The sequence below is a fragment of the Pleurodeles waltl genome, chromosome 9 (genome assembly GCF_031143425.1).
Source record: "Pleurodeles waltl isolate 20211129_DDA chromosome 9, aPleWal1.hap1.20221129, whole genome shotgun sequence".
Classification (NCBI taxonomy): Eukaryota; Metazoa; Chordata; class Amphibia; order Caudata; family Salamandridae; genus Pleurodeles; species Pleurodeles waltl.
The window spans coordinates 98,383,638-98,409,731 of record NC_090448.1 but is presented as its reverse complement, the minus strand read 5'-3'; the positions used below and the strand labels follow the sequence as shown (position 1 = coordinate 98,409,731).

Genomic DNA, 26,094 nt, shown 5'->3' with positions numbered 1-26,094 from the left:
CCACATTTTGGGTAATCTCTCGCAAAAACTTGGCACTATAGTTTGCCGTAACATATTATCCTACCTTGTGTGCTGATAGCACCTTGCTATCTCCGAATAATAGATTCACAAATATTACAAAATTCCTTTATTTGACTCCTGCTATTTGTCTCTTGTTACATTATGTTATGTTACATTATGTTTTGTGTATTTATTAAGTGCACTATCACACGCTGAGCCCTTATGTGTGCTTATCCCTGTCCATGATAGGTTGGGTAATCAAAAATCCAGATCTTCAGCTTCTTGTGGAGATCAAGATTAGAGGTGGAGGCTCTGATGTGAAGTTGGCAGTCATTCTACACCTTAGAAGCGCTGTAAGAGAATCCCCATCCTCCTGATCTGGTTCTGTGTGCAAGTAGGAGTCTTGTGGCGTGGAGGTGCGTATCTGGAAACGTTGTAGCCCCTGTGGTATGATTTGAGTTCTGTGTGGAAAGTTGAGAACAAGTCTTGCTGCCAAGTTCTGGATGGTTTGTAGTCTTCTGGTGAGTTGCTTGGTGGTCCTGGCATGAAGTGTGTTCTGGTAGTTCATCTTACTGGTGACTAGGGTATGAGTGATGGTTTTCCTGGTTTTGCTTGTGGCCATTTGAAGGTCTTCTTCAGGGTGTGGAAGCAGAATGGCGTGATAGCCTCGACTTGTGGGGTCATATCCAGTTTGCTGTCAATGATGATTGCTGGCTTTCTCTCCTCTGACTTGTCAAGTCAGGCTGAGGTCAGCTTTTCATAGCAGTCCCTGGTTTCATACTTTGGTTTTGATGGGAAGACATTCTCCACAGAAAGTACAAAGTGGGCACTGGTGTGAATGATTTTTGAGGAGTTGTGCTCGACTTAAAATCAGGATTTCTGTTTTTGAGCCTTTTATTTGAGCAACTATGTGTCCTAACTCAATTATTTTAACTCCTTTGTGTATGGTTTCAATCTTCTTAGGAAGACTGATGATTATAATGGATAATAATGAAGTGTAATTTATTTCCATAGATGTTGCCCCTTTACTGTGTGTTGCTTGCTTCTACCTACGTCCTTCCTCCTTCCTACAGTAATTGTCTTGCCAATGTTAAGCCGGGCAGGTCTTCCCACATTTGCACAAATCTTGGCTGTTCCTTTTTAAGAAGACTTTTAAGTACAGGGCGATGCCCCAGTGTGAAATTCAGAAAAGCCCGTCAGAAAGGCATCATCTTTGCTTGCATACAGTGTCCTTAATATCATTAAAGGACCATATCCAGTAAACAGCAGAATTTATGAGATCACGGCATTTGCTTTTGTTTGGCTAAAGGCACCTTTCCTCATAATCCTTCCAGTTCATCTTTCTTGTAATGATAATATTCTTAATGCCCACACTAACAAATGAATCTTTCTCTCCTTCTTGTTAATGAGCTCTGTAGAGTTCTCAACCATAATGATTCTTGCCCTCAGAAGGCCAAATCATGTACTTCAAATGGTTCATCTATAGGAGAGTTTCCTAACCTTTTGACTTCTGTGGACCCTCCCTTATTTATCTCTGGAAATGAGGACCCCCACTGAATCATGATTAGAGTCAGGAGACCTCCACTGAGTCATTACTGGAAGCTGGGGCCCATGCCTAAGCATTTTTGATGATTTTAACTGTAAATAATCCAATAACATACAGCAATAAGCAATCTTCAAATAAATACACAAATTAGGTGAGGTCTTATTTAGTTCACAAACAAATATAAAAAACTCAACATTTTACTTTTAATGAGAAGGTTGGATCTTTCCTATTGAGTTGTGAACACTCTTTATCCATACTATATTCAGTGTGATGGGCTTGCACAGCTCCCACGAATCAATCTGAGGATACTAGCTTAATTTTACAGAAATATCAAAATTTTTACATTGTACTTCCTCATTTATATGCATTTTACTCATCTGTTAATATTACTTAATTATCAAAGCAGTCGTGGGCCCTCTGAGTAAGGTTTATGGACCCCCAGAAGTCCTGGAGGGAAGGACAAGACCCACTGGTCTCTAAAGTATGAGTTAAAATGTTGGTATCTGTCTTCTCTTTAACTTCTGCTTCAGCACTAATTTCATCTTCCTCTTTTATTAGCCCTGACTCCACAGCTCATCTTTCCATCTTCTGCATTATCTACTGCTTCACTTAGAGCCGCGAATCGGTTGACAGCTGAAGAAGGAAAGTTAATTTTTGCAGGCTTTCGGATGCACTTGATTTAACAGATTTCCAATTCTCGGCCGCTTTTCTATTTCTGTGCTCTGCATGGAGCTCCCGCCTTCTCTTCATTCCTACCCTCTCCTATTGCTTTCCGCTCTTCCATCCAGACGCTGATGCTTCTATTCCCGCTGTTCCTAGGCCTTCCATTGATGAGTTCCGCATCCCTTGTTTTAATCACTCACGGTGTCTGCTCGCACCAGTCTTTTTAATTTTGCGTCACTGACTCCTGCTTTTTTTAATTTTATGCAGCTGTGAACTCGCTTTTACCACAAACCCTTGAAACAGTATGAGGTGGAACAAATGCGCGTGCATTACATTTCTGCATTCAGAGGGCTTTGTGTACAAAGGTGGGTCAAAAACAGTTATTTTCGTTCACTGATTTTGACCCCTACCTTCATTCTGTGCTGTACCTGATATTCTAACCAGTTATAGCATGATATGCCCAGATATAGGAAGTCACAAAAGCGCCTCTCTCATTAGTATTTATGAGGATGGAGTAATCCTGACAGGGATATCAGACCTCCATCTCTGCTTTCCCATTTACCAAAATGCTGATTTTTTTCAAAGCAGTTCCTGAGTCTTAGAGAGACAGGGTCTGTTTTAAAATACATGTTGACATTCAGTGTCTGTCTTGGTGGGGAGAATACAATGCCAGAAAACACAATTCACAAAATTAAAGCTGTCCTTCGGGGACAGTTTCTGCTTAGTAAATGCCAGTGACCGCTCAATTCCTAGAACTGGTAGCAGATCTATACTAAGGACTGATACATTGCACAGCAAATTAGAATAGAGAGGGAGACTCCCATTACAAGCTTTCTTTCCCTTAAGATTCGTTAAGGGTCACGAAGTCTACTTTGCAAGCTGAAAAGAGATTTCTAATTTATTTTCAATGTGCCTTTGCATTGCAACCTACATTTTAGCAATTGCAATACCTGTGATTCTGAAAATCACAGGTTTTGCAACTGCAGTAATGTTTTGTACATCATGCCCACACTCCTGAACCTTCATTGGGTGATCAACAATCATAATTCTTTTCAGAACCTTCTCATCCTTGCATTGCTAAATTGTGGGGGTGAAACATAATTCGGTTTCATTAGTTACTCAGAACCGCATCACCAAATCCTAATCTGCAGGATCAGTCAAATAAGCCATCAGGACTCCTACAGGCAGCACAGTAGCTACAGCTAGCCTCCTTTGAACAGAAGGTCCTTCCTATACTAGTATCACCATAAGGTGATGAGCAATATCTTTTTCTCTCACAGGTGGTGACATAAAGAACACAGCCCCCACTTTTCCCGCTAGCGTCAATCCCAAGTAGCCCTGTGGTGAAGTGAAATGAAGTCATGTTTCCAGCCCACACATTGAATCAGTGTTTGATCACAACGTGTCTTGAGGGATAATTTAAGATTGGTGGTGGATTTGCCTTTTCCCAGCCCACATGTAAGCAGTAATCATTGCTCTTTATTAATCTAACCCTAATAGCTTCCATATGTTCTTTCCATAGGAGGGAAAAATCAAGCAGGTTCATTACGATGTGTACTTTGGACTAGAACCTGCAGACTGAGGGTGTGTGGGTTTCCGGCAATGAGCTGTTGTATGTTTGAGACTCAATCCCAGATTGATGTTTTCAGTGGACCTCCTTCCACATTCATTTGTTTGTCTGTAGGGCATATATACTGCAGTCCTAGCTACAGGGAGGGCAACACATTTTACAATACCTAGGTTAGCAGAAGGTTACAACAGAGATCATTAGAGGAACATCAGGCATCTGCATTATAAGAGAATCCATGGAAAAGGGTAATAGGTAATCTGTATATATGGGTCTTCGTCGCTTTTAAATTTTAGGAGATTCAGGCTGAGTCTGTTATGACCTGATATCATGTTGTGCTATCTGGAGCCAAATATGAGAATATATAATTGATGGTCTTAGATTTCATAGCCAAGGGTGTTACCTAAATTAAGCAGGGCTTGTTCCTCGCTGGCCTTCAATCTTCTGTGGTGTGTAGCTTACTTTGGAGGTAAAACGAGAAGCCAGGAAAGAGGTCATTGAGGATTTTTTAAGCTATTTTGAATTTAATTCTAGCTAATGGCAGTGCAACATACGTTCACATGTGTATTTGTAAAATACACATTCACCACTCACATCTAGGTGCAGAACAAGTGATGTTTATTGTTACCTAGCTCAATGGTACTCATTGTATGTCCTCTGAAGAACAGAAGACTGAATGGACTCGCTGGAAGTTGAATCTGAGGCGATGTGTTCAAACACAGTTTCCTGATGTGGGTCCATTTGAGGTGATCCACCAGACTGAGCGGATTTCCATGATCATTGAAATAGTGAAGATTAAGTAGATCTCTGCCAATCCCATATTTGTTTTTGCCATTTGTGAATACTTTATGTATGCCTGCACCTAGAGAGCCTAAAGGTCTCCTTCCTGTTTATGTGCATTGAAGACTCATTGCCCCAGCTCCCCTCCACACCAGCCCTCTGACCTCGAAATCACTTTATGACGTGGACGAAATATGTAGGTCAGCACTGACACCTTCTGTTTGTTTTAGGCCACTCAACCTATTCAACCACCAAATCTGTAATCCTAGTGGATTTATGTTCTTCATGTGTAAATGTATGCTTCTCTATATCACTCAGAATAGTGCCATTAAACGGCCATCAGTAGCTTGTTTTCAGCTTATTCTTTGGATTTGAAACGGCTCCTTTGTAACTTTGGTTTGTCTCCAAACTGCTATTGACTTTCGTTTGAACTTACTTGTTTGTAGAGCAACAGTGAAACAGCACGTTCAATGGTTAATGAGTGTATTTTGGGGCGGCAGGACCCCTAGGTTCTGTGTAATGTTTTGTCATGGAAAGATGCATACATTAATGATAAATACCACTCAATGTATTGTGCGACAGGACTGCATCATTAGATACACCATCAGATCTTAATGCACAGCTTCTCTCAAAATGTTTCAAGAATGTGTCAAACAATCATTGTATCTAGTGTTTTGAGGAGGAGGCAGGACTTGGCCCTCTAAAGAACTACTTTAGCATTTATGTAAAAGTGCAGAATCATTGCCTTGGAAAAATGTAAACTGTATTTGTCTCTAAAGCTGACGCATACTTTGTGGTTGTCCTAGATGTGTATTATGCTTGGCTGGTTAGTTGCACTTCTCGCTGGATACACCCTTTAGATTGTGCAAGTGGTGCACGGCCTATGCCTGTTCGTTGCGCCATTTGCGCAAGTAGTAAATCCTACCACGTGAGAATACATTGTCAAGATCCTCAAAAACGGTGATCCTACCTTTGTGGTTAAAAGGGTAATGTCTAATTCCCTAAAGCTGCTTCTATACTAGTCAATTTTGTTGTGTGACAATCTCGGTCTGATACCTCCTTTTCTAGATCTGTTGATAAAAGAACCTCTTCCATTTTGTTTCTATCCAACAGGCAGTGTCTCATACAGTGTAAACCTCTTGTGTCCCCACAGATGACAGTGCTTTGCATGGGCCCACGTTCACCCAAGAGCCCACTGATGTCATCTTCCCACTGGATCCAGAAGAGAAGAACGTACGGCTGAGTTGTGAGGTGCAGGGAAACCCCAAACCCACGCTGAGGTCGGTAACACTTCTGTATACATTTTGTATTGCCATAGTTCTATCAGTTTAACTGCATAAGTCTAAGGGCCTGATTAGAGTTTCACAGATGAGTTTCTCCATCACAAACATGACAGACATTCCGTGTGCGGTAGTACAACTGCTTTCTTTTCAATGATACTTGCAATACAGCAGCTATCCACCACCTTTGTTAGACTTTGCTATGCAGTGATTATTACAATTGGTCTTTTAATCCCTTTTTAGGGTCGCGCCTGCGTTGCATGCGCTCGTGCATGCGTATCGCAGCGAGACTCTTTTGTATTTAGAAAAGGGCTCGGAGCCCTGTCAACTTCACGTCAGTGTTTTTTATTGGTTCATGGGCTTGCCTAATAAAATCTGCTTGCTTTCATTAGTTGAAGGCAGGCATAACTCATTCCTTTTCCGGTGGCTAGCCCTCCTCGAGCGCAGCGACCAAGTACAGAAAACATGCGAGGCTCACTGTTTTCCATCGGGCTCGTGGACTTCTTTTTCTCTAATTTACAAGCGCGATCTCGCTTGGCAGAAGTCGAGCGCTTTACATAGTTAATTTCACTTTTTCGGGTTGTGTCATAAATGCACTTTTGCCCGATAGGTGAAAAGTCGGGTTAGGAGTTTACAACGCGATCAACTCTAACATGAGCAAACGCGAGACCAGTTGCATTGTAAATGCTTGTTAATTTTTTTTATCTGTGAGTGAGGCAACACCAAAAGAACGCCTTTTTTCATTTAAAAAAACACCAACTACGTACTACTAGGCTAAGTTCCTGATGGAACATGTAACATGGCTTCTTAAGCATTCTTCTTCCAAAAAGAGACCGTCTTCTTCAATATTGATTGTTTTTAGATATTTTACTCTGTCATAAACTGTCATGATGACTGGTTCTAATATAACACTTCACATGTATTTTATTACCATTGACTGCAATTAATACTACTAAAACCACCACCACTACTATTAGTACTACTAATGCGAATAATAATAATAATATTACTAATAATAATGGTAGCAATAATATAAAGGATCACTTGCTGCTTTCTCTAGTGCAGTTTCCATGAAAAGTGGCCTTGCAGTCCTGTAAATGCCTGGGATTAATGTCACAAATTTTAATAGTCCTAATTTAATCTAATTGAAGATGATGAGAGGTTAAGAGAATCATAAACATATACTAGAACAGTGATTACTGGAAAAGGACCAAATCCTTTCTGGAAGTCCTGGGCTCCTGAATGAATAGTTTAAGCCTTTCAAACAATTATATATTGTGTTCAGAGAGCTGACGTTTGCATCCCGATCTTCTGTCTTGCATGAGGAGTTTTTATTCGTGTTCCAAAGAGTGTATACTTTATGGACCATATCTTCTTAATCAGTACAGTATAATGTTCAGCTGTTTGAAAATAAATGTCTTAGCATCATTTTATTATTCTATTTAGTTAAGTAGTATTTGTGATATAGATCAACGTCCATTCAACATTAAATTCACATTTTTAACTTCCAGTGCATTTGTTCTTATCCTTTTACGTTTCCACTGGGTCTAGTTATGTTTAATGTATTCAGTCTGTTCCTATAACAGCACAAAACAACCACAACCTATACAGGAATATCTCACTTTCAGCCTAGAAGTAGTACCTATGGGGCTTTACGCATAACCAAAGAAATTATAGCACAGCTCAATCATCCATGCAGAGTATTGAAGTCTGTCGCCCCCCTTCAGTATCCAGCCATCTAATAAATATCGAGTTTCACAAAAAAGTTATTTCTTAAAACAATTAATTAATGTGTATTCCACCATGGATGTCACTGCCTACCATTTATCTTCAGAAGTTATCCACTGCATTCATTGTAGTTCCAAATTGAATCTGAAAACTAACAGAACCATTTAATCTCAAGTCTGCCATTTAAGCCCTTGAAAGGAGAGTTCTAAGTCTCTTTACTGAAAATGTCTTTGACATAGAAAACATTTCTTGTAGGTTCCTTTCACTACCAACAGCACATCATTCACATGGGCTTATAGTCAAGAGATGACCTGGGTCTTAACTACTACACTGAATGAACACAAAGTTTTGAGCCATCCTGCTCAGGCTCCCGTCATAAGGGTAGACAAGGGCCCCTGGTCGTCTCACATAATTTATCTCTTAGTTCCCACAAGGAAGAATTATCCTACCCCATGCGTGTTAACTCCCCTTATCTTAAGCCGTTACTTTGCTTGTTCTACTCCAACCCTCTGGCAATGGTACCTAGACATTTCTGAGATTCAAGGAAGTAAAGGCTATTCATTGTCTATCACAATTGTTTCTGGAAATTCCACATGTGACTTTCTCTTTGCGAAAGGAAGTCATGATGTTTCAGCGAATGAGCACTGGCCTCATTATCACTTGTGGCTGGGAACAGCCTTGGGAAGGTTATAACTTGTCATACAGGCAGAAGCTGCTCTAATATCTTGAATATGTAGATGGAAATACATCCTTTACTCTATATCACCATAAAAAAGCGAGTGCTGACTCTAAAAAAACATAAAATACAAATCAAAAGATGTTTCATTACATATAATGTGGCTACCTACCTAACAAGCTGCTTCTTCACCAACCCTCTATCCAAGGAGGACAATAGTAATGCAGGTCTCTTGGGTACCTCTCGCCTCAGTAATTGAAATTGGAGAGAATGGTCATTGATGTTGTCACAATATCCTATTTAGGTGAATCATAGAGACTCAAACTAAAGATATTTGAAAAATGCCACTCTTTTGAACTTGTAAATTGAATACTTACTCAAAACACAGATTAAGAATAAGGAACACAATATCCAAATTAATTTACTAAGGATTTGATGAAAAATTATACATTTAAATTGGAGGGAATAACATATGAGGTGACCTTCCATTTGACTGCAAAAGATAAAACATAAGACCAAAATGTCCCAATGCAACAATAAACAAAAATAGCCTCATTGGAATTAAAGTTTGAAATGGGAAACACAGGAAGTTTGGCACCAAAAAGTACTTTATCAAAGGTTTCCACTAAAGGGAAACAGTAAATCAAAGAGGCCCTTAGCAAGCCACTGAGGCTCTGTGTGTTGGTAGATCTGCAGCTATTTGATTCCTTTGGTAGATGAACGGTGATCGTTTGAGGTGCTGTTGCAGACATGCTTGCTTAGGTCTAAGAATGACAATGCTCTAAAACTTTATAATTATTTGTCCTGCTTTAGTGCTTCTTCTTCTGATATTGGCTAAGCGGGTGCATACTCAGGGCCAGACAGGAAAACTAAATCAACCCTGAGACTTTAAATGTGGGTTGAGCCTGCAGTCCGTATGGGAAATACCAGAGTAGCAAAATGACCAGTCCAACCCATGAAGAGTAAACAGCATCTAGGATTTTTATGGCTTGTATGCCTCAAGCACCCCACAGGTCCAATAATTGCTATACTTTTTGCTTCCATTTCCACAGCCAGGGTGCAGGATAAAGGCCCAGCCAAGAGTCTCAACATTCAGGAGAGCCCAGCTGTGGTTTCTCTGTGGGCCCCTTTGGGCCCATTGTTATGAAACCACTTCAGGACCTAAGGTACCTGAGTCATCCAGAGAAGACAGGTGGGGTAAATCAGCAGGCAAAGTATTTCACTGGTGCATTTTCAAAGGTAGAGGATGCAGGCAACTTTCATGGAGGGGAGCACATTTCGAGGTCCACAACAAGGCAGAGGCTGGCATCCAGAGACTATGCTCCCTTCTCAGCTGATAATCGTCCAGCACAGAAGGGCGTGGCATTAGCCTAGCCTTCCCTCTAGCTTACTCATCTCCACTACACTGACTACAGCACAGTTGCTGACATTGTAAAAGTGTTGTATGTTGCTTTTTATTATGAACAGCCTGTATATTTGATTACCAAATTAGATTGGAAATGTTCACACTATATGTTATTTTTTTTGTCTTTGACCTACATAATGTTCCCTGTGGTGAGGAAGGAAATGTTAAGTGGGCAGACAGCCTCCTGGACATATTATGCAGTGAACAATCCATAAATAAATAAAATTAAGTAATAGTGCTTGGTGCATGCAATGTGAGGCAGCATCAATGCATAGTAGATGTTTCTAGTGCGGCTAACTGATTTCATGCACATATACTCCCCAAAGACTTGGTGACCTTTGGCATTTTGATGGGTATTCTGCTGGCAGAGAATTCAATCACTTGGGTGAGAAGGACTCGAGTGTCCAGTGTCTGTCCTAAAGATCATGACGAGAGTATGAAGTGAGTCAGAGGGAATTGTGGTGGGAAGGAAAGGGTTGCCTGAGTATTATTTTTTGAATAGTAACACGCATCCCACTTACACAGACAAGGCAATCCCCAACATGTGCACAACGCAAACATGCATACATGCATCCACATAGATTAGGTATGTAAAAAAAGAGCAGAAAGGCCAATATTCCCAAGTCCTCCGCTTTTTCAGGGCCCCACGCTGTGCTGGAATATTTTTTTATAGATTTTAAATCACATCTGCCCTATTTATTAATGGTGAGACAGCTAATGCAGCTAACACCCTGTTTTTTTGTTCTTTGCAAAACATTTTGGGGGTGATTCCGACTGGGGCGGGCGGCGGTAGCCGCCCGCCCCGCGGGAACCGCCAAATGGCCGCTCCGCGGTCGAAAGACCGCGGAGGCCATTCAGGCTTTCCCGCTGGGCTGGCGGGCGACCGCCAGGAGGCCGCCCGCCAGCCCAGCGGGAAACCCCTCCCCACGAGGAAGCCGGCTCCGAATGGAGCCGGCGGAGTGGGTATGTGCGACGGGTGCAGTTTGCACCCGTCGCGTATTTCAGTGTCTGCATTGCAGACACTGAAATACACAGTGGGGCCCTCTTACGGGGGCCCCTGCAGTGCCCATGCCATTGGCATGGGCACTGCAGGGGCCCCCAGGGGCCCCGCGGCACCCCCTACCGCCATCCTGTTCCTGGCGGACGAACCGCCAGGAACAGGATGGCGGTAGGGGGTGTCAGAATCCCCCATGGCGGCGCAGCAAGCTGCGCCGCCATGGGGGATTCCAAGGGCAGCGGAAAACCGGCGGGAGACCGCCGGTTTTCCTTGTCTGACCGCAGCGGTCAGAATGCCCGGCGGGGCACCGCCAGCCTGTTGGCGGTGCTCCCGCATCCCCGGCCCCGGCGGTCCTTGACCGCCGGGGTCGGAATGACCCCCTTTGTTTTTAACTGAAACAGGCCCTCGTCTGCTTCATTTTGTAGGCATGACTCCCTCAAAATTTCAGACATACCTGATGTAAACTGCTTAGTGGCAATTAAAAAGGCAGAGACTGCGAACCTAGTTGTCTCACAGCCCTTAAAATTAAGTTGTTACTGTCAGGTGATTCATGTGAGATATTGGGCCCAAAGCATTTTGGTCAGTCGTCCACATAAGCCAACCCACTTTGCTCAACATGAATTGATTTATGAGTAAAAAAGTATAGATATATGCACAAAACTACTCCATCTGGGATTCAGAAATTAGAATCCTATGAAATAAGTTTACAATTAATCTTATTCAAATTCGGTGGATTTCTGAAATTGTGCCCCCAATCAATCTTGCAAGATTTAATTGTAATCCAACTCAATGTTATTTACTTTATTATTCTTAGAAAGATCAACCACCTCCTTCTACCTCCCGGGAAGTATTAATTTGGTGGGTTACGGGTGGGTTAAGGATTTTTTCCTCTCAACCTTTCCTCTTCTTTTGTTCTTTTATGTTCTCCCCGCCCTCGCTCCTTACTTATAAGCTATCCTCTCTTCCTTCAGATGTCACAGGCATAAACAACAAATTTCTATCCAACAATGACCAGTTTATACATTACACAAATACCACCACAGTTATTGTAATACTCATTATAACCCCTATAGCTAGATAATATTCTTTCTAAACATGTACTGAAAACTAAGGCCCTCATTCTGACCCTGGCGGTCCTAAACCGCCAGGGCCGCGGGCAACGGAAGCACCGCCAACAGGCTGGCGGTGCTTCATTGCCCATTACCGCCGCGGTCAGAAAAGGGGATCTGGTGGTTTCCTGCTGGACTACCCCTGGCAGGGCTGAACCTCCATGGCGGCGCTGCAAGCAGCGCCGCCATGGGGATTCCGACCCCCTTCCCGCCAGCCTGTTTCTGGCGGTTTGACCGCCAGGAACAGGATGGCGGGAACGGGTGGGGCCCCTGGGCTAATAATAAAGTTAACAAAAATCCACTTCATTTTATATAATCTATGTCTGCACCCCAATGGCTGATGATACCCAGTTCGGGATTACGCTGAATAAACAACTCTGTGAGTTACCAAATGATTCTAGCATTCCTCTGGCATACTGTGAGCATGTAAATATAGACCCAATAAATTACATAAACAAATGAGGAACCTATGGTAAAAACCACTGTTCAATGACATATGGCACCCCCACAATCCGACAGGAAGCAAATTTACATTTTACTCACACCCTCATAATACGCTCTCAAGAATAGACTACATACCTACAAATAACACCCTCACTCCCGCTGCCTCTGTTTACACTATCAAACCAATACTGATATCAGACCATGCATGCATTTCAGTGGAATTACAAGTTTGCCACAACCACCCCAAGTCGAAACAATAGAGATTCAATGAAGAAATCCTAAAAGACCAGACGCTGACCAGCTCCGCCGCGCAAATCACTGTCTGGGCAGACAGTGATTTGCGCGACAGGTGCTGGTGCACCAGACGCACAACAGCATTTCCGCCGGCTCTATTATGAGCCGGTGTTAATGTTGTTGTGCGTTTCCCACTGACCCAGCGGGAAACTCATAATAAGGCCGGTGGGAAAGAGACCGTTGGAGTTTAGCAGGCGGCCTTTTTTGCCCGCCAAACTTGTAATTAGTGCCCAAGTGTCTCTGTGGAACAACCCTAAAATTAAAACTGAAGGCACTTCCTCAACATGAACACTGTGGTCATCAAACAATATCTCATTTCTCAAAGACCTCGACTTATCAACCGACTCAAAAACATTTGCATAAGTACAGACCTCCAACAACTTAGAAAACATCGAATTTTACAACTTCATTGAGCTAAGGGCCGTGATGAAAAAGCATTCTTCCACTCACAAATCCACTCTGATTCTCCTTCTCTTTAAACTATCCAACCCTCCTCATGCAGCAGCCACAATACACAAACTCAAAACTCCTCCAAAACCAAAAAGAAAATCACTTCCGAAATCCAAACTAAATGTATAAAAATGGCACCTAATTCCACTCTCTCAACCTTAAACGATGATTCTTGGAAAAAGATCTGGACATGCGCCTCAAAAACAAAAAAATTCTCACAATGCAAATATTGGATACTACATAGTGCATACTGGACCCCATGGCAACTCTCCAGACTAAGGCTCTTGGATTCAGATAATTGCTGGAACTGTCAATACTCTTCAGGCATCCTCAACCACATGCTATTCCACTGCAGACAGTTTCACTATTTCTGGAAAAAGATCAAAAAAGTAATACACACTATTTTCAACATTGAGACTTCCTTGAATTCTCACACAATGACCATGGGTCCCTGGTCGCATACTCCTGTCTTGAAACCATACCAAGCAGACATTTTTCTTGTGGACCTCCTATTAATGATAGAAATAAAAAACATCATTTACTAATGAAAATCATTCCAAAACTTATCACACCAAACCTGGTGGGCATGGGTCTGCTTTACAAAATGTGCAGAAAATACACTTTCTAATAACAGTTACAACTACCAGACATCTCAGAAGCTATGGAATAAACTAGACCTATACATACAAAAGATTAAGCTTCCTTCAGAACACAAAACCCACCTACTCCCAATGTTGGGGGTAATCCACCTCTTTATCTACCTCTTTCTCTGAGTAACGGTAATATCACCTACCATCGCATCACTGCCATCGCACTACCCTTGACATTCCTCCCTTCTCCTATTCCACTCTTTCTCTTATTTTTCTCTCTTTCTGAAGCACCCCTATGTCTTTTTCCTCCTCCCTCTTCCCCTTTCCCATTCAGGGTCTACAATCATTAGTACAGCATAACCCACATCTGTGATATAGTTCTGTATTCATTTGACTGTACTTTGCTCTACCCATGGATGTATTCATAAACTACAAGCATTCTCCTTCTTACAAATGTTCATTACCCCTCTTATCACCTCCCATTTTCTTTTTTGTATTCCTTAAAACCTAATAAAGCATTTTGAAATAAAAAAGAAAGCTCAAAGGCTGAATGGTACCTATCTGGAGCTGTACAAATGACCCTCAGGTTAGACACCAAGGACCTCATTATGAGTTTGGCGAGCAGCAGAGGCCCCCGCCAAACTGGTGCATCCAGAAGACCGCCAGTTCGGTTTTCCGCCCGCTGGCCCTATTCATGAGTTTCCCGCTGGCCTAGCGGGAAACTACCCACAACATTGACGCTTGCTCGTAATAGGGCCGGCGGCAATGTTGCGGTGCATCGGGTGCGACAGCACCTGTCTCGCTCTTCTCACTGCCTGTAAATCAGGGACCCCTATGGGGCCCCTGCACTGCCTGTGCCAAGTGCAGTGTTGGCACTCCGCCTCTGCCGGCCTTTGCATGGCCTTGGAATCACCATGCAAAAGCTGGCGGACACGTGGGTCATTATCCCCAAGGCAGCGCTGCTAGCAGCGCTGCCCTGGTGGATTCAGACAGCCAGCACCGCTGGCACCGTCAGGCCATCGGCTGGCACTAATGGGGCGGTGCTGGCGGTCTGACCATGGTGTTTTTGCCACGGTCATCATGTGGAAGCCGGATCGCCACATTGGTGGTGTTCTGACCATCACCGCAAGTCTGGCGGTCATAGGACCACCAGACTCATAATGATAATGAGGCCCCAATTGTCTTGTTAAATGTGCCACGGTGTGGTGGGTGCAGAATCAACAAGGATCCCCACCCCTCCGAATAATGTCTACTACTCACACTCTTAGTATTCTACCAGTCACCTTGCACAACACTAGAGCAAATGCCATGTAGGCAACACTACAATTAAACATTCTTCACACAGTATGGTTTAGTGTGCTATCTATCTGCTAATTCACTGCATCGCTTCATTAGGGGGGATGAAGCACTATTTAGATGCAACCACAATACCATACAGTGCAACTTAAACCTCATGAACAAACTTAGGCCCTCATTCTGACCCTGGCGGTTCTCTACCGCCAGGGCCAACGGGGGCGGGAGCACCGCCGACAGTCCGGCGGTGCTCCCTTGGTCATTCTGACCGCGGCGCTTTGGCCGCGGTCAGAACGGGAAAACCGGCGGTCTCCCGCCGGTTTTCCACTGACCTCAGAATCCTCCAAGGCGGCGCAGCTCGCTGCGCCGCCGAGGGGATTCTGACCCCCCCTACCGCCATCCTGTTCATGGCGGGAAAGCCGCCATGAACAGGATGGCGGTAGGGGGGGTCGCGGGGCCCCTGGGGGCCCCTGCCGTGCCCATGCCAATGGCATGGGCACGGCAGGGGCCCCCGTAAGAGGGCCCGCAAAGTATTTCAGTGTCTGCCTTGCAGACACTGAAATACGCGACGGGTGCCACTGCACCCGTCGCACCTTCCCACTCCGCCGGCTCGATTACGAGCCGGCATCCTCGTGGGAAGGGAGTTTTTCCCTGGGCTGGCGGGCGGTCTTTTGGAGACCGCCCGCCAGCCCAGGGAAAAACTCATAATACCCTCCGCGGTCTTCTGACCGCGGAGCGGTATAATGGAGGGCGGGATCCTGGCGGGCGGCCTCCGCCGCCCGCCAGGGTCATAATGAGGCCCTAAGTTCTCAACCATTTGCTGTATCTTTGTGCTTTCACTGTACTATGTGCTCTGATGCAGCTTGTGACATGGTGTGAACTATAGAAAAGCACTAAAATAAATAATGATAATGCCTTCTAATTCTGCCTAACCTAAAAAATGAAGTCACAAATTTCAGTTGCAAATTAAATATTTACTCAAGGGAATAGGACGTGCTTCAGATGTATTCAAAATGGCATACATACTTATAATAAGATAAAAAGGTTATCAGTAAAGTGAAAAGAGTTATGAGACTGGCAGTCATAGTCAGAGCAACATAGAAGTGTGAGCACTTGGATAAGGGGTTCAAGTTTGACATGCATGGCAAACATATTATATTGTATATTAACTTAAAAGGGCTTTGAACCATTCGCCTTCAGCCATTTGTGATTTTGCTCTCAATCCTTCAGTCCTTGGCTTGACACAGTGTCAATCACATCATGGGTCAGCCCACTGGTGTATTTTTGTGTCAATGGTTTTTTTGTGTCCTACCATCTCCAATGTAATACGTAAGGTTTTATGTTGTATTTGGGGAGTGATACCAATGTGGAGCGGGCTTTTACACAAGCATCTAAAAATGAAAGCTGCAGAGAAAGCAGGCTGTTGTGGCTTGAGATGTTGTCAACTACACTTACTGAGAGCCCACAGGAGTCTTATGGTGACACAGTTTTCTCTTGACTATTTGGGTGTGTCCCTCCACCTCCATTGAATTGCATCATAGACCATTTTATAGTTGGAGGGCAACATGGTGGCACCGGAGGAGCAAGCATTGAGAAAAGCATCTCAAGAATAATGCTACAGAAAACATTGATAGATATATTTTTATAGCATCCATTTTTTCAGATGCTTTTGCCAGCACTCACTCCCTAGTGCTGCTTCCTTGTTTGCAAATGGCCAGGTTAATTTGGTGTTAGTCATGGAACCATACTATATTAATGGTATCTCATTCCAAGACTGCTGCCTTATTTCTAATCAGTTGGTGAGTGGTGCAGCAACACGGGAGTACTGACAAACACATTCAAAAAACGGATTCCACTGAAAAGAAAACAACCTCTGTATCATCAGCTTTGAGATTCTTTAGTCTCTGTTTGTTCCTCATCGCACAAACAAGCACTTGCAAAGCTAAAAAAGCTGCACAGATAGCAAACCTGCTGGCTTTGCGACTGCTCGTTATATCTCGGCAGGTCTTAAAACAATTTTGACATTTTGTACCTGCTGTTGAAGCTATCCTTCATTGCAGGGGTGGCAATTGTGGTGCCATTGGTACCAAAGGACAAGGCCAGGGTAGCAACTGCAACTCCTCACTATCCCTAATTGATGTCCCTGGGCCGCTATCCCTGGCTTGCTGGCCTACTTAGGATGAGCCAGACTTAGACTTCACAGTCCTACCAGCCTCTGTGTTGTAATATGTGATGGATCCTTCCCATCTATTATTGATGTTTCAAAGGCAAGTTATGTTATAGTAGATGTCTCATAGAAGATCAATGACAAAAGCATTGTGTGGACAGAATATCTTGTAAAAAGTATTGAGGAACAAAATATCAAGAAATAATCTCAAATAGGTAAGTAGAGTTTTTCCTTGATGATGTATATTGTCAAGGTACATGTATGTGCAGTTAAGTAAAACTTTGCTTTCTCATAGAAACTTACCTTCACAATAATTTTGTCCTCGATGTTCTTGACACAATATTTTGACCACGCAATATTTTTTCCTCGATATTTTGTCCAAACACCATTATGGAGCAAATGCAACATGATGTATGAATAATTTGCAAACGTTTGCATTGAAAGACAATCCTTCCTGTTTCTCCCACACCTATGAAGTACGGCCTCACTGCAATAGTCTTCTATTTCTATCTGAATATCTGAACCACCTTGTTTGCCTCAGATGGATCTTTTACATGCCTTTACCGTTTTACATTCTTCTGTGGAATGGCCTCTGGGCCTCTTTCAGCAGCGTTATCACTTCTCATGATACATCTCTTGAAAGCATTTATGAATTATGGGCCCAATTCCAAAGAACGTTTTGGAAGATCCACATTTGTCTAATTATACCTTTCTGACTATAGAATTACCAATTTCTGGAACAAAGCTTTCCAGGAATACTTCTAGGGAGCTGCCACTGTTAGAGTTTTATTATGCATTATTTTGAGTTCCTTTACTGCTGTTCCCTTGAAAAAATCCCAGAAGTGCAAATGTAAGTAATTACCTTTTTTCCTCTTTTTTTAACTTTGTAAATGCTTCTTCCCTTTGAATAAACTCCTTATCCCAAGCTCCCACCATATTTGCAAGCTCCCATTCCTTGCCCGAAAACTGATTTATTTCTGCCTCGGACTGAAATAAATATCTAGGGTGGGAATGGTTTGAGAAAAATATTTGTGAATAGTCAGAAATGTGCTCATTTGTGGGTGTGCACAAACCGTTCAGAGTATCCCCATCCGGAAACACCTACACCCTGTCCAGTAGAGTAGATTTACACTTATGAAATATTGCACCATATTGGTTCAATAGTATGTTAGTAAAAAGATTAACATGTACAAATTGAGGTTTTTATATTTGCATTCAAAGATCAAGCCACTAACAGGTGTAAATTGAATTTCCATGATCCCTCTGTCTAGTAAACAATCTTGAACCCTAGAAGATTTCCGCTCCCTGTTCAGGGCGCTGTTGCTTCCTGGCTGTGTTCCTGCTTTTCCGGTAGTGCTACATATGTTCATAGTTCTCTATGTCTGACTGAAAGGTTAAGGGAAATTCAAAGGCTGAAGTCCTGGGTAGGATGTGGCTGTGCAAGACAAAGTGATGGAGGAAGCGGGCGGATGAGTGGCAGAGAGTCAATAGGCACCTCCCTCCCCTCCGCCCGAGTTTTTGCCCTTCTGTGGAATGATGGAAGGTCTTGTAAGGAGGCAATCAGTTCTGTTTTCTGTACCATGCAGAATATTGACATGGAAGTGCCAGCGCTCCATCACTGAGAGGTAAACTGTAGGGTGGGAGACTACACGCTCTGTCACACAGCTAGTCATTACCTGAGATCTGATGTGGTTATGGTGATGTGTGCGCACTTTTTGAGCAAAGCTGGTGCCATTTTAGTGAATGTGAAACTAAAGCACCCATTACATCCTGCAACATGAGAGTTCATCGTTGGTTCACGACGGCCCGAGCCATGCTACTTTTCAGGATATCAACATGAGACACATTCATAATGGTATTGCCTTATAATGAGCATAAATAAGAATTATTTGAAGTGGTTGTTGAAAATTGGGCACTGTGTGATGGACATATGCTGTGACACCTTGACCTAACACATTAAATTGAAAGATTTGCTTCTACTGTGTCCTGATTACAGCATATTGTTTCTATTTGCGCCTTGAAGACAGCAAATAGGACTGAGGGTTTTCTCAGAGATGGTGGTCCTTCATTGACTGGGTAGTTTATGTAGATGTCAATGTGACAGATTTAATGGTTAAGGGGGGGAATCAGCTGATGGTTGAGTGAAGGACTGAGTGCATGGATGGGTGAATGAGTGAGAGGCTTAATTTCAATGATTAAATGGGTGCACAGTCCATGTCTGCAATCCAGCAATGATATGTGATTGCCAACTGGTATTGCAGGATAACTAATGAGAAAAATAAAATAAAAGCCCTACACATGAAAAATAACGATCAAATTCAGAGCAAGTGGCTCCTGGTTGTAGACAGAAACAGACCTGGAAATCTCAATGGAACAAATTTATAAGTGATGAAGTATTGAAAAATGCACTTCTCTTTCTTAATCATTATACAGATACGAAGTAATAATAAAGAGAATCCACATCGAACGTTTTGCAATGTGATTAACAAAATTGCAGTTCCCAGCAGTGTGTTACATTTAACTACATCCAAAAAGCCCTGAGATATACAAGAAAGCCAGACAATTTCAGGACCTAATATAGCAATGCTTATTTCCTTGACACTACACAATAATGAATCAGACCCTCCCCTTTTTGGTGTGCAAGCAAGCTATATTGAAATATAGCCAGAAATATAGTCAACAACCGACCTTCGACAATGTTAGCATGTTTAGTCATTTCAATAAAGCATCATTTGTACTCTGTCGTAACCCGCTATTTGTTCCAACTTCAGAGTGATAACTAGTTAACAAATTTGTAATACTATCATCACTGTAATACAGAAATACTGCAAAACGACGCCTAGTAACGATATGTGTCCTACACCATTGATGTTCAGTGAATGTTGTCGGACAGAAATAAGTTTAGTGAGCGTCTTTTTTAATCTATCTTTGTGTACAAATAGAATGCAGCCTATTAGCGGCCTTTTGTAATGCACTCTTGTAATTCAGTAATAGAAGCAGGTTGCAAAGTACCACGTAGTAACTGCTTGTAGTACTGCATCCCGGTCCGTCCATGGCTGGTACCAAGAAAAGATGAAACTCCTGCTCAGTGAAACACAGAACATGGTGATTATATTTTTGCCAGGCCGAAGGTTTGGGACAGGAGTGTAACGTTTGACATATTGACCTCAGAGGAGAGAGAACGTAGGTTTTAGAAACTAAGGGGCAGATGTATCATCACGGCCCTTTGCGATTCGGAAATAGCGATTTTTAAGAAATCGCTATTTCCGACTCGCAAAGTGCCATGTATCACATTTGCGAATCGGTAATAGCGATTTCTTAAAAATCGCAAATGCTATTACCAAATCGCAAATTGCGATACCGGCCCCATTCGCAGCTTGTGAATTTTTTGCATTTCCAAAATTGCGATTTCTGGTTCAGAAATCGCAATTTTGGAAATACAAAACCCCAGAGTTCTGGGGGGCTAAGGCCCCCTCTGCTGCACCCCAAAATATTTTTGGGGGACATGTAAGGTGCACACATGCCAAAAGGTCATGTGTGCTTTACATGTACAATTTAAAAATGCATTATGAATGCATTTTTAAATTTTGCACATGGTTAGCGATTCCTAAATGCCAAAATCGCATTTAGGAATTGCTTCATACATGTGCTAAGAAATCGCAAATAAGGAATCCTTATTTGCGATTTCTAATTTAGAGAGTCGCAATTTTAGCGATTCCTTAAAATTGCATTCAGAATGTATTTCATACATTCTGAAATGGCATTTTGCATTCGCAAACAGCTTTCATACATCTGGCCCTAAAACTTATACGAACTTTCAACATTTTTTGATTCCCTGGTGGATCATTCCCAGCATGTTGTAGTCATTGGTCGAATTGTGAAAGAAACAGCACAGGGGGCTATTGAGTTCGTCGTTGTGGAGTCAGAGAGGTGTGGGTGGGACCAGAATTTCAGATATATTGTTCTTAAGACATATCATCCTCACCCTAATGAATTAAACAACAGTGTCTGGAAAGTGCAGAACAGCCGGCTGCACAGAAGTAAGTATCTGTGCTGGTTCAAATAGTGGAACAAGCTTTCCCCGTGAACACCACTTATTAACCTTTCTTTGATAACTTAGCTTTCTTCATATCTTTGCTTCCATACTTGTTTTACATGAACCTTATTTGGATCTGGATGTGAACCAATCCACCAACTATGACAATGTGAGAAGGTGTAATGCCCTCCACCTTTGAAGTTTACCATCCTAAAAATCACATTTGTGTTCCATATTTCCAATCAAGTTGTGTTTCTTTTTTTTTTTTTTTACAAAAAAACAGATAATAACACCTCTGTATTGCTAAAATCACCATACTTCAGTAATGAGTTAAAGGTTCACAATGTTCCACATTAACTAACTATGGGGCATACCCTTAGATAGCCGATGATGGCAGCCTATTACTTCCCTATGCCATATAGCAATGGTGGGGATATACAAACACCACATATTTATCCAGTGATGTTTGTATGGTCCAAAATATACGTTCTCAGCTGAAGAATTTGCAAGAACACTAGCCTGAGGTTGAAGTAAAAGAAGTGGTAGATGAACTATTGCGTGGAGTCTGGAGGCAGGGTCTCCTAAAGTATGGATGAAATTTCTCAGTGAAGAAACTGATCTGACTAGCCTGTAATATTTCACTGGCTAATGCTCATCCCCAATTTCTCAAAAACCTTAGTCAGGCGATGAACTGTGTGTACTCCCACTTCACTAAATCCACTAAATTCAACATCACTTCTAAGTAGGGGAAGTCCGTGCCACTTGTTTTCTGATATGATGTTCCCAGATTACATAATGCTTTGGTACCCACTCATTTTAGGGTAACATCTTACTACCTTTTAAACTATTGATCCCCATATTGATGCATCCTGTGTTTTTGGTTTGAGGACCCTAGCTGCTCTTTGACATCTTACTATCTTACCCTCTTTTTGTTTCTACTGGGGGAGACTTGTAATGACCCACCCCAAACCCCAGGCTGAACCACAATCGGGTGTAATTGCCTTTTCCTGACTTCCTTAGTGAGCCACCAGCCATATCAACTATTCAATAGAGGTTGCCGTTATGGAAACCATCTGTTACCACTGGTGTGCTAGGAAATATGTCTTCTTGTCATGGAGGCTAAGACACCCTCCTCCCAACTAGCAAACACCTATTTTTACTGTTGCCCATTACATAGCTTTGAATATTATTGATCATCCATTAAGGTTTATTACCCTAAATAACAATTGCCCGGACCTGTTATGATATTGGCAGCTGTTATATTGTGAAAACCGTTTATTCTTGGACCTGAACCATCTTCTCAGACTGTACTTTCTATAACATGGACTTTTGCAACTTCCTACCTAGCAATGACCATTCACAGGATTTTCTATAGCGGGTAAACCTGCACTTCAATCATATCTTCTACACCTATATTATCTTTGCTTCCTAAACACCTTAATTTATTTTTCAGTGACTTTCTCAATTTGTATGTCTCTTAGAGGGGGCAATCTTGGGATATGCAGCAAATTCAAATAACTCCTGTATTGTTTCCTAAAGGCTTTCACTGCCACATCTGGAGTACACTGGCCACTTATGGTAGCATCAGCATTAAACATTGATTTAAACATTGATCTGACTTCACTTACAAAGGTCTGTATGCCATTCATTTTTTAGATTTTATAGCAGGTAGTGCAGGCTAAATGCTAGGGAAGTAGCAAGATAGCTGGTGAAAAAATGAGGTTTTTTTTCCTTTGTCCTCTTATCACATTGAATAAGCACCTTCTTGGTCCCATCTACCCTGCATGCTTATATCGAAGTCGATTTTCTGTCAGGTACATGATCCTGGGCATCAAGACTGGCACCACACAGCCAAACTGATCAAGAGGTATAATCATTGGACACAATATTCTTTAATCAGTTTCTAAGAAGTTCAAAAATGCTCCACTTTCTACCTTGCTCTTGTTCTGGTTAATCATATTTTCCAATCCCTTGAAGTGTCTCACTGAATGTCAGATTGGGGACATGGGCTGATACCACACTTTACAGATCTCCCTCTTTGCCAAAAAACCAAGTAGAATATTAGCAGGTTTTGTAATCTTGAGGGGCCCCTTTATCCAGAACCTTGCTGTTCCACCTGGAACATAAGCATAGTAGGCCTTACCTCCACATCCCGACCCAAGATGCCTGAAATTGTCTTGTCCACTTTGAGCCAAACCAAAACCTTTCCAGTGCAGGACAGCTGGCGAGTATATGAACATCATCTGCCTATCTGTCTCCACAGTGCTTACATTTAGATTCCCTGGCTCCTCTTGTCTTGGTCAGCTTTGCTGGGGTCCTGTAGGCTCTGTGTAAGGTGAAGAAATTATTTTTCCTTAATGCAGGCGATTTAATTACAAGGTAAAGCATATTCATAGATACTTGCCGTAACTCTTCCCGCTCTGTGCTTGGCACGTATCTATCCCAGACCAGGTAATGGGGCCACACACATTCTGAACATTTGAAGTAAACAAAATCAAGTTGTCTGCATACAGAGCTATCATTTTGGAGAAGGTTCCAACCACGAATGGCAGTATTTCCTTATTTAACCCAAAACTTTGCGCTAAACGTTCAATGGGCAGACCAAAAAGAATGAGAGACAAACGACAACTTGGTCTGGTCCCCCCACCAATCTTGACTGGCGAAGTAAGACTACCATTAACTAGCACCTGGGCACCAGGTGTACTGTACATCTTCACAGTACATTCTGAATTTCATCCCCATTCCTAAGTTCTTCAATACGCCCCCTAGATATTTCCAAATGACATGGTCAAAGGTTTTGGCCACATCAAGGGTTACAACTTCCCCTTGAGTGGTAGCAAGATCAATTGAGCCTATCAAGGAATGTGTCAACCCTCTCATTTGTCTCTCAGTTAAAAAACCCTTCTGATCCTCATTGATTAGACCAGGCTATATGCTAGGGCAAAGGTAGTGGCAAGATAACTGGTGAAAGAATGTTGCTGCATTAACAAAGTAACATTGTTATCGCTTCCAGTTCCATTACAATGTGAACAAATGTGATACTTTTGGGATCAATATGGCGCTGCTTGGCTCATGTGCTGTAGGAAGCTTGTGAGAAAAGTTGCCCTTGTCAGCCTCGCCATTGCGTGAAGACAGTCTCTGCAGTAGAATCCTGGCAAAGTATTGCACTTATGCGGTCATAGAACAGTAGCTTGACCTTTTGATGAATTTGGACAGTTTCTTGGCTTGGCATAGCTTTGAACAGAACAAAAATGGATTTAGCATGGTTGAATGACAGCTCAGCATGTTTTCAGAAGACAGTTTTGCAATGCACGTGATTTGTAACCTGCCATGTTAGCTGTGCCAGCAACCATATGTGATCTGGACTGACTTTCAGGGTTGAATACCATTTGGAATTTGTGAATATTACTTGGTATTCCCATCTTTAACTGGTAAGTCTGCATGTACATCAGTATCTTAAGGTTCATGTTGAGTGAGCCAATTGGGAAATAGATTTTAGACTTTTACTGCATCTTCGGGAGCTAGTTTTATTACTGATATTTTTAGTCTGTTTAAATTTGCTGGCAGGCTTTTCCCCTTTTGTGTTTTCTCTAGTCATGTTCACTCAAGCTGGTTTGTCTTGCACCCTGAACATGTTGTAGATTTGAACTGGCAGCCACCTATCTTGTAGTGCTTTCCTCTACTCAAGCTCCTTGATGACATTGTGCTTTCTTCTCATCCTTTTCTTTGCAGCATTGACAGTCCATAAAATAATTTTGGATGAGAAGATCTGATTATATTTTGGACAAGAAGATTGGTTTATATGCCCTGCACACTCATCCTTGAAGCACACACTAAACACAAACAACCTACAGTCAGATGCCAACTGGCATGTACCTGGCATCACTGAGACATGACTTGGAGGTGGCTCCATCAGTTCTCTCAACAACCTTCCTCCACTGGGTTACAAAATCCACCTGAAGAACAGAGAGGCTAAGAGACAGGTTGACCAAACACAAGGCTGTCCCACACCACCATTTGTGACACTATTTACTTATCATTTAAACACATTACTTCCGCAAATCTCAGCCACCTTCTGTCTGTCCTTCAGCTATAAGCTACTGCCATCTAGCTAGCAACACCAAAGGATTTAACATCTATAAACATTTACAAAATACAAATGAGATTTAGGTCCAGATGTATCATTTTTCTAAATAGCAATTACCTAATTGTGATTATCTGTGAATCGCAATTACATAATCGCTATTTGAATGTATGAAACTCCAGGAGTTTAATTTAGCGATTCCCACTGACTCGCTTATTGACCTAACTCAATATTATTCATGAGGTAGGTCGCAATTTGCTACCCATTGTGAATTGCTATAATCACAGGGATGGTGGCCTGCTGGGCTCAGCAGACCACCATGCTTGTGACTGCTTTTAAATGAAGCATTTTTTTTTTTTTAATGCAGCCCATTTTCCTTAAAGGGTGCATTTAAAAAGAAAAATGAAAAGTTTTCTTTTCATTTTTCAAGAGTGGTCCGCGGGACTACTGCCTGCTCTTAAAAAATATTTTTGCATGCATTCCCAAAGGGGAAAGGGTCCCTTGGGGACCCTGTCCCATTTGCGAATGAGTTACCACCTACTTAAAGTAGGTGGTAAAATGCAAATGTTTTGCGATCGCATTTCGGTCACAAAACATTCCTACATACCACTGCGATTCGGTATTAGGAAGGGATGCCCTTGACACGCCACTTCCTAATACTGAATCGGTACGCAGTCGCAATTCCAATTTGCAATTCGGTAACAAGTTATGAATTGCATATTGGAATTCATACATACCAAAATGCATTTTTGCGATTACAAACGACCCAATTGGGCCGATTGCGATCGCAAAAATGCATGATATTCTGGCCCTCAGTGCCTTGTTTTGCCTCCCGGTCCCTGAGTGTAATCTCCAGTGGGTTGACTCCATTTTGTTTTACTAATTTTCCGATGTCTGCAAAATCTTCAGGTGTAATTCCTTGCCTTTTTCTAGCATGGTTTTCTAGAATTAATAGAAACTTTACATATGGTCCTTAATGATCTTA

The 26,094-nt window shown here is 42.3% G+C and overlaps 1 protein-coding gene across 3 annotated transcripts in view; it reads left to right on the top strand.

The window, feature by feature from the left end:
• The window catches only part of LOC138258996 (contactin-4-like), a 789,032-nt gene that overhangs the window by 277,481 nt on the left and 485,457 nt on the right, over positions 1-26,094 (top strand). For all 3 annotated transcript variants that reach the window (XM_069206362.1, XM_069206361.1, XM_069206363.1), the window contains exon 3: positions 5,710-5,836. In XM_069206362.1, coding sequence (XP_069062463.1) covers positions 5,710-5,836 — 127 coding nt within the window. The remainder of the gene's footprint in view (positions 1-5,709; positions 5,837-26,094) is intronic.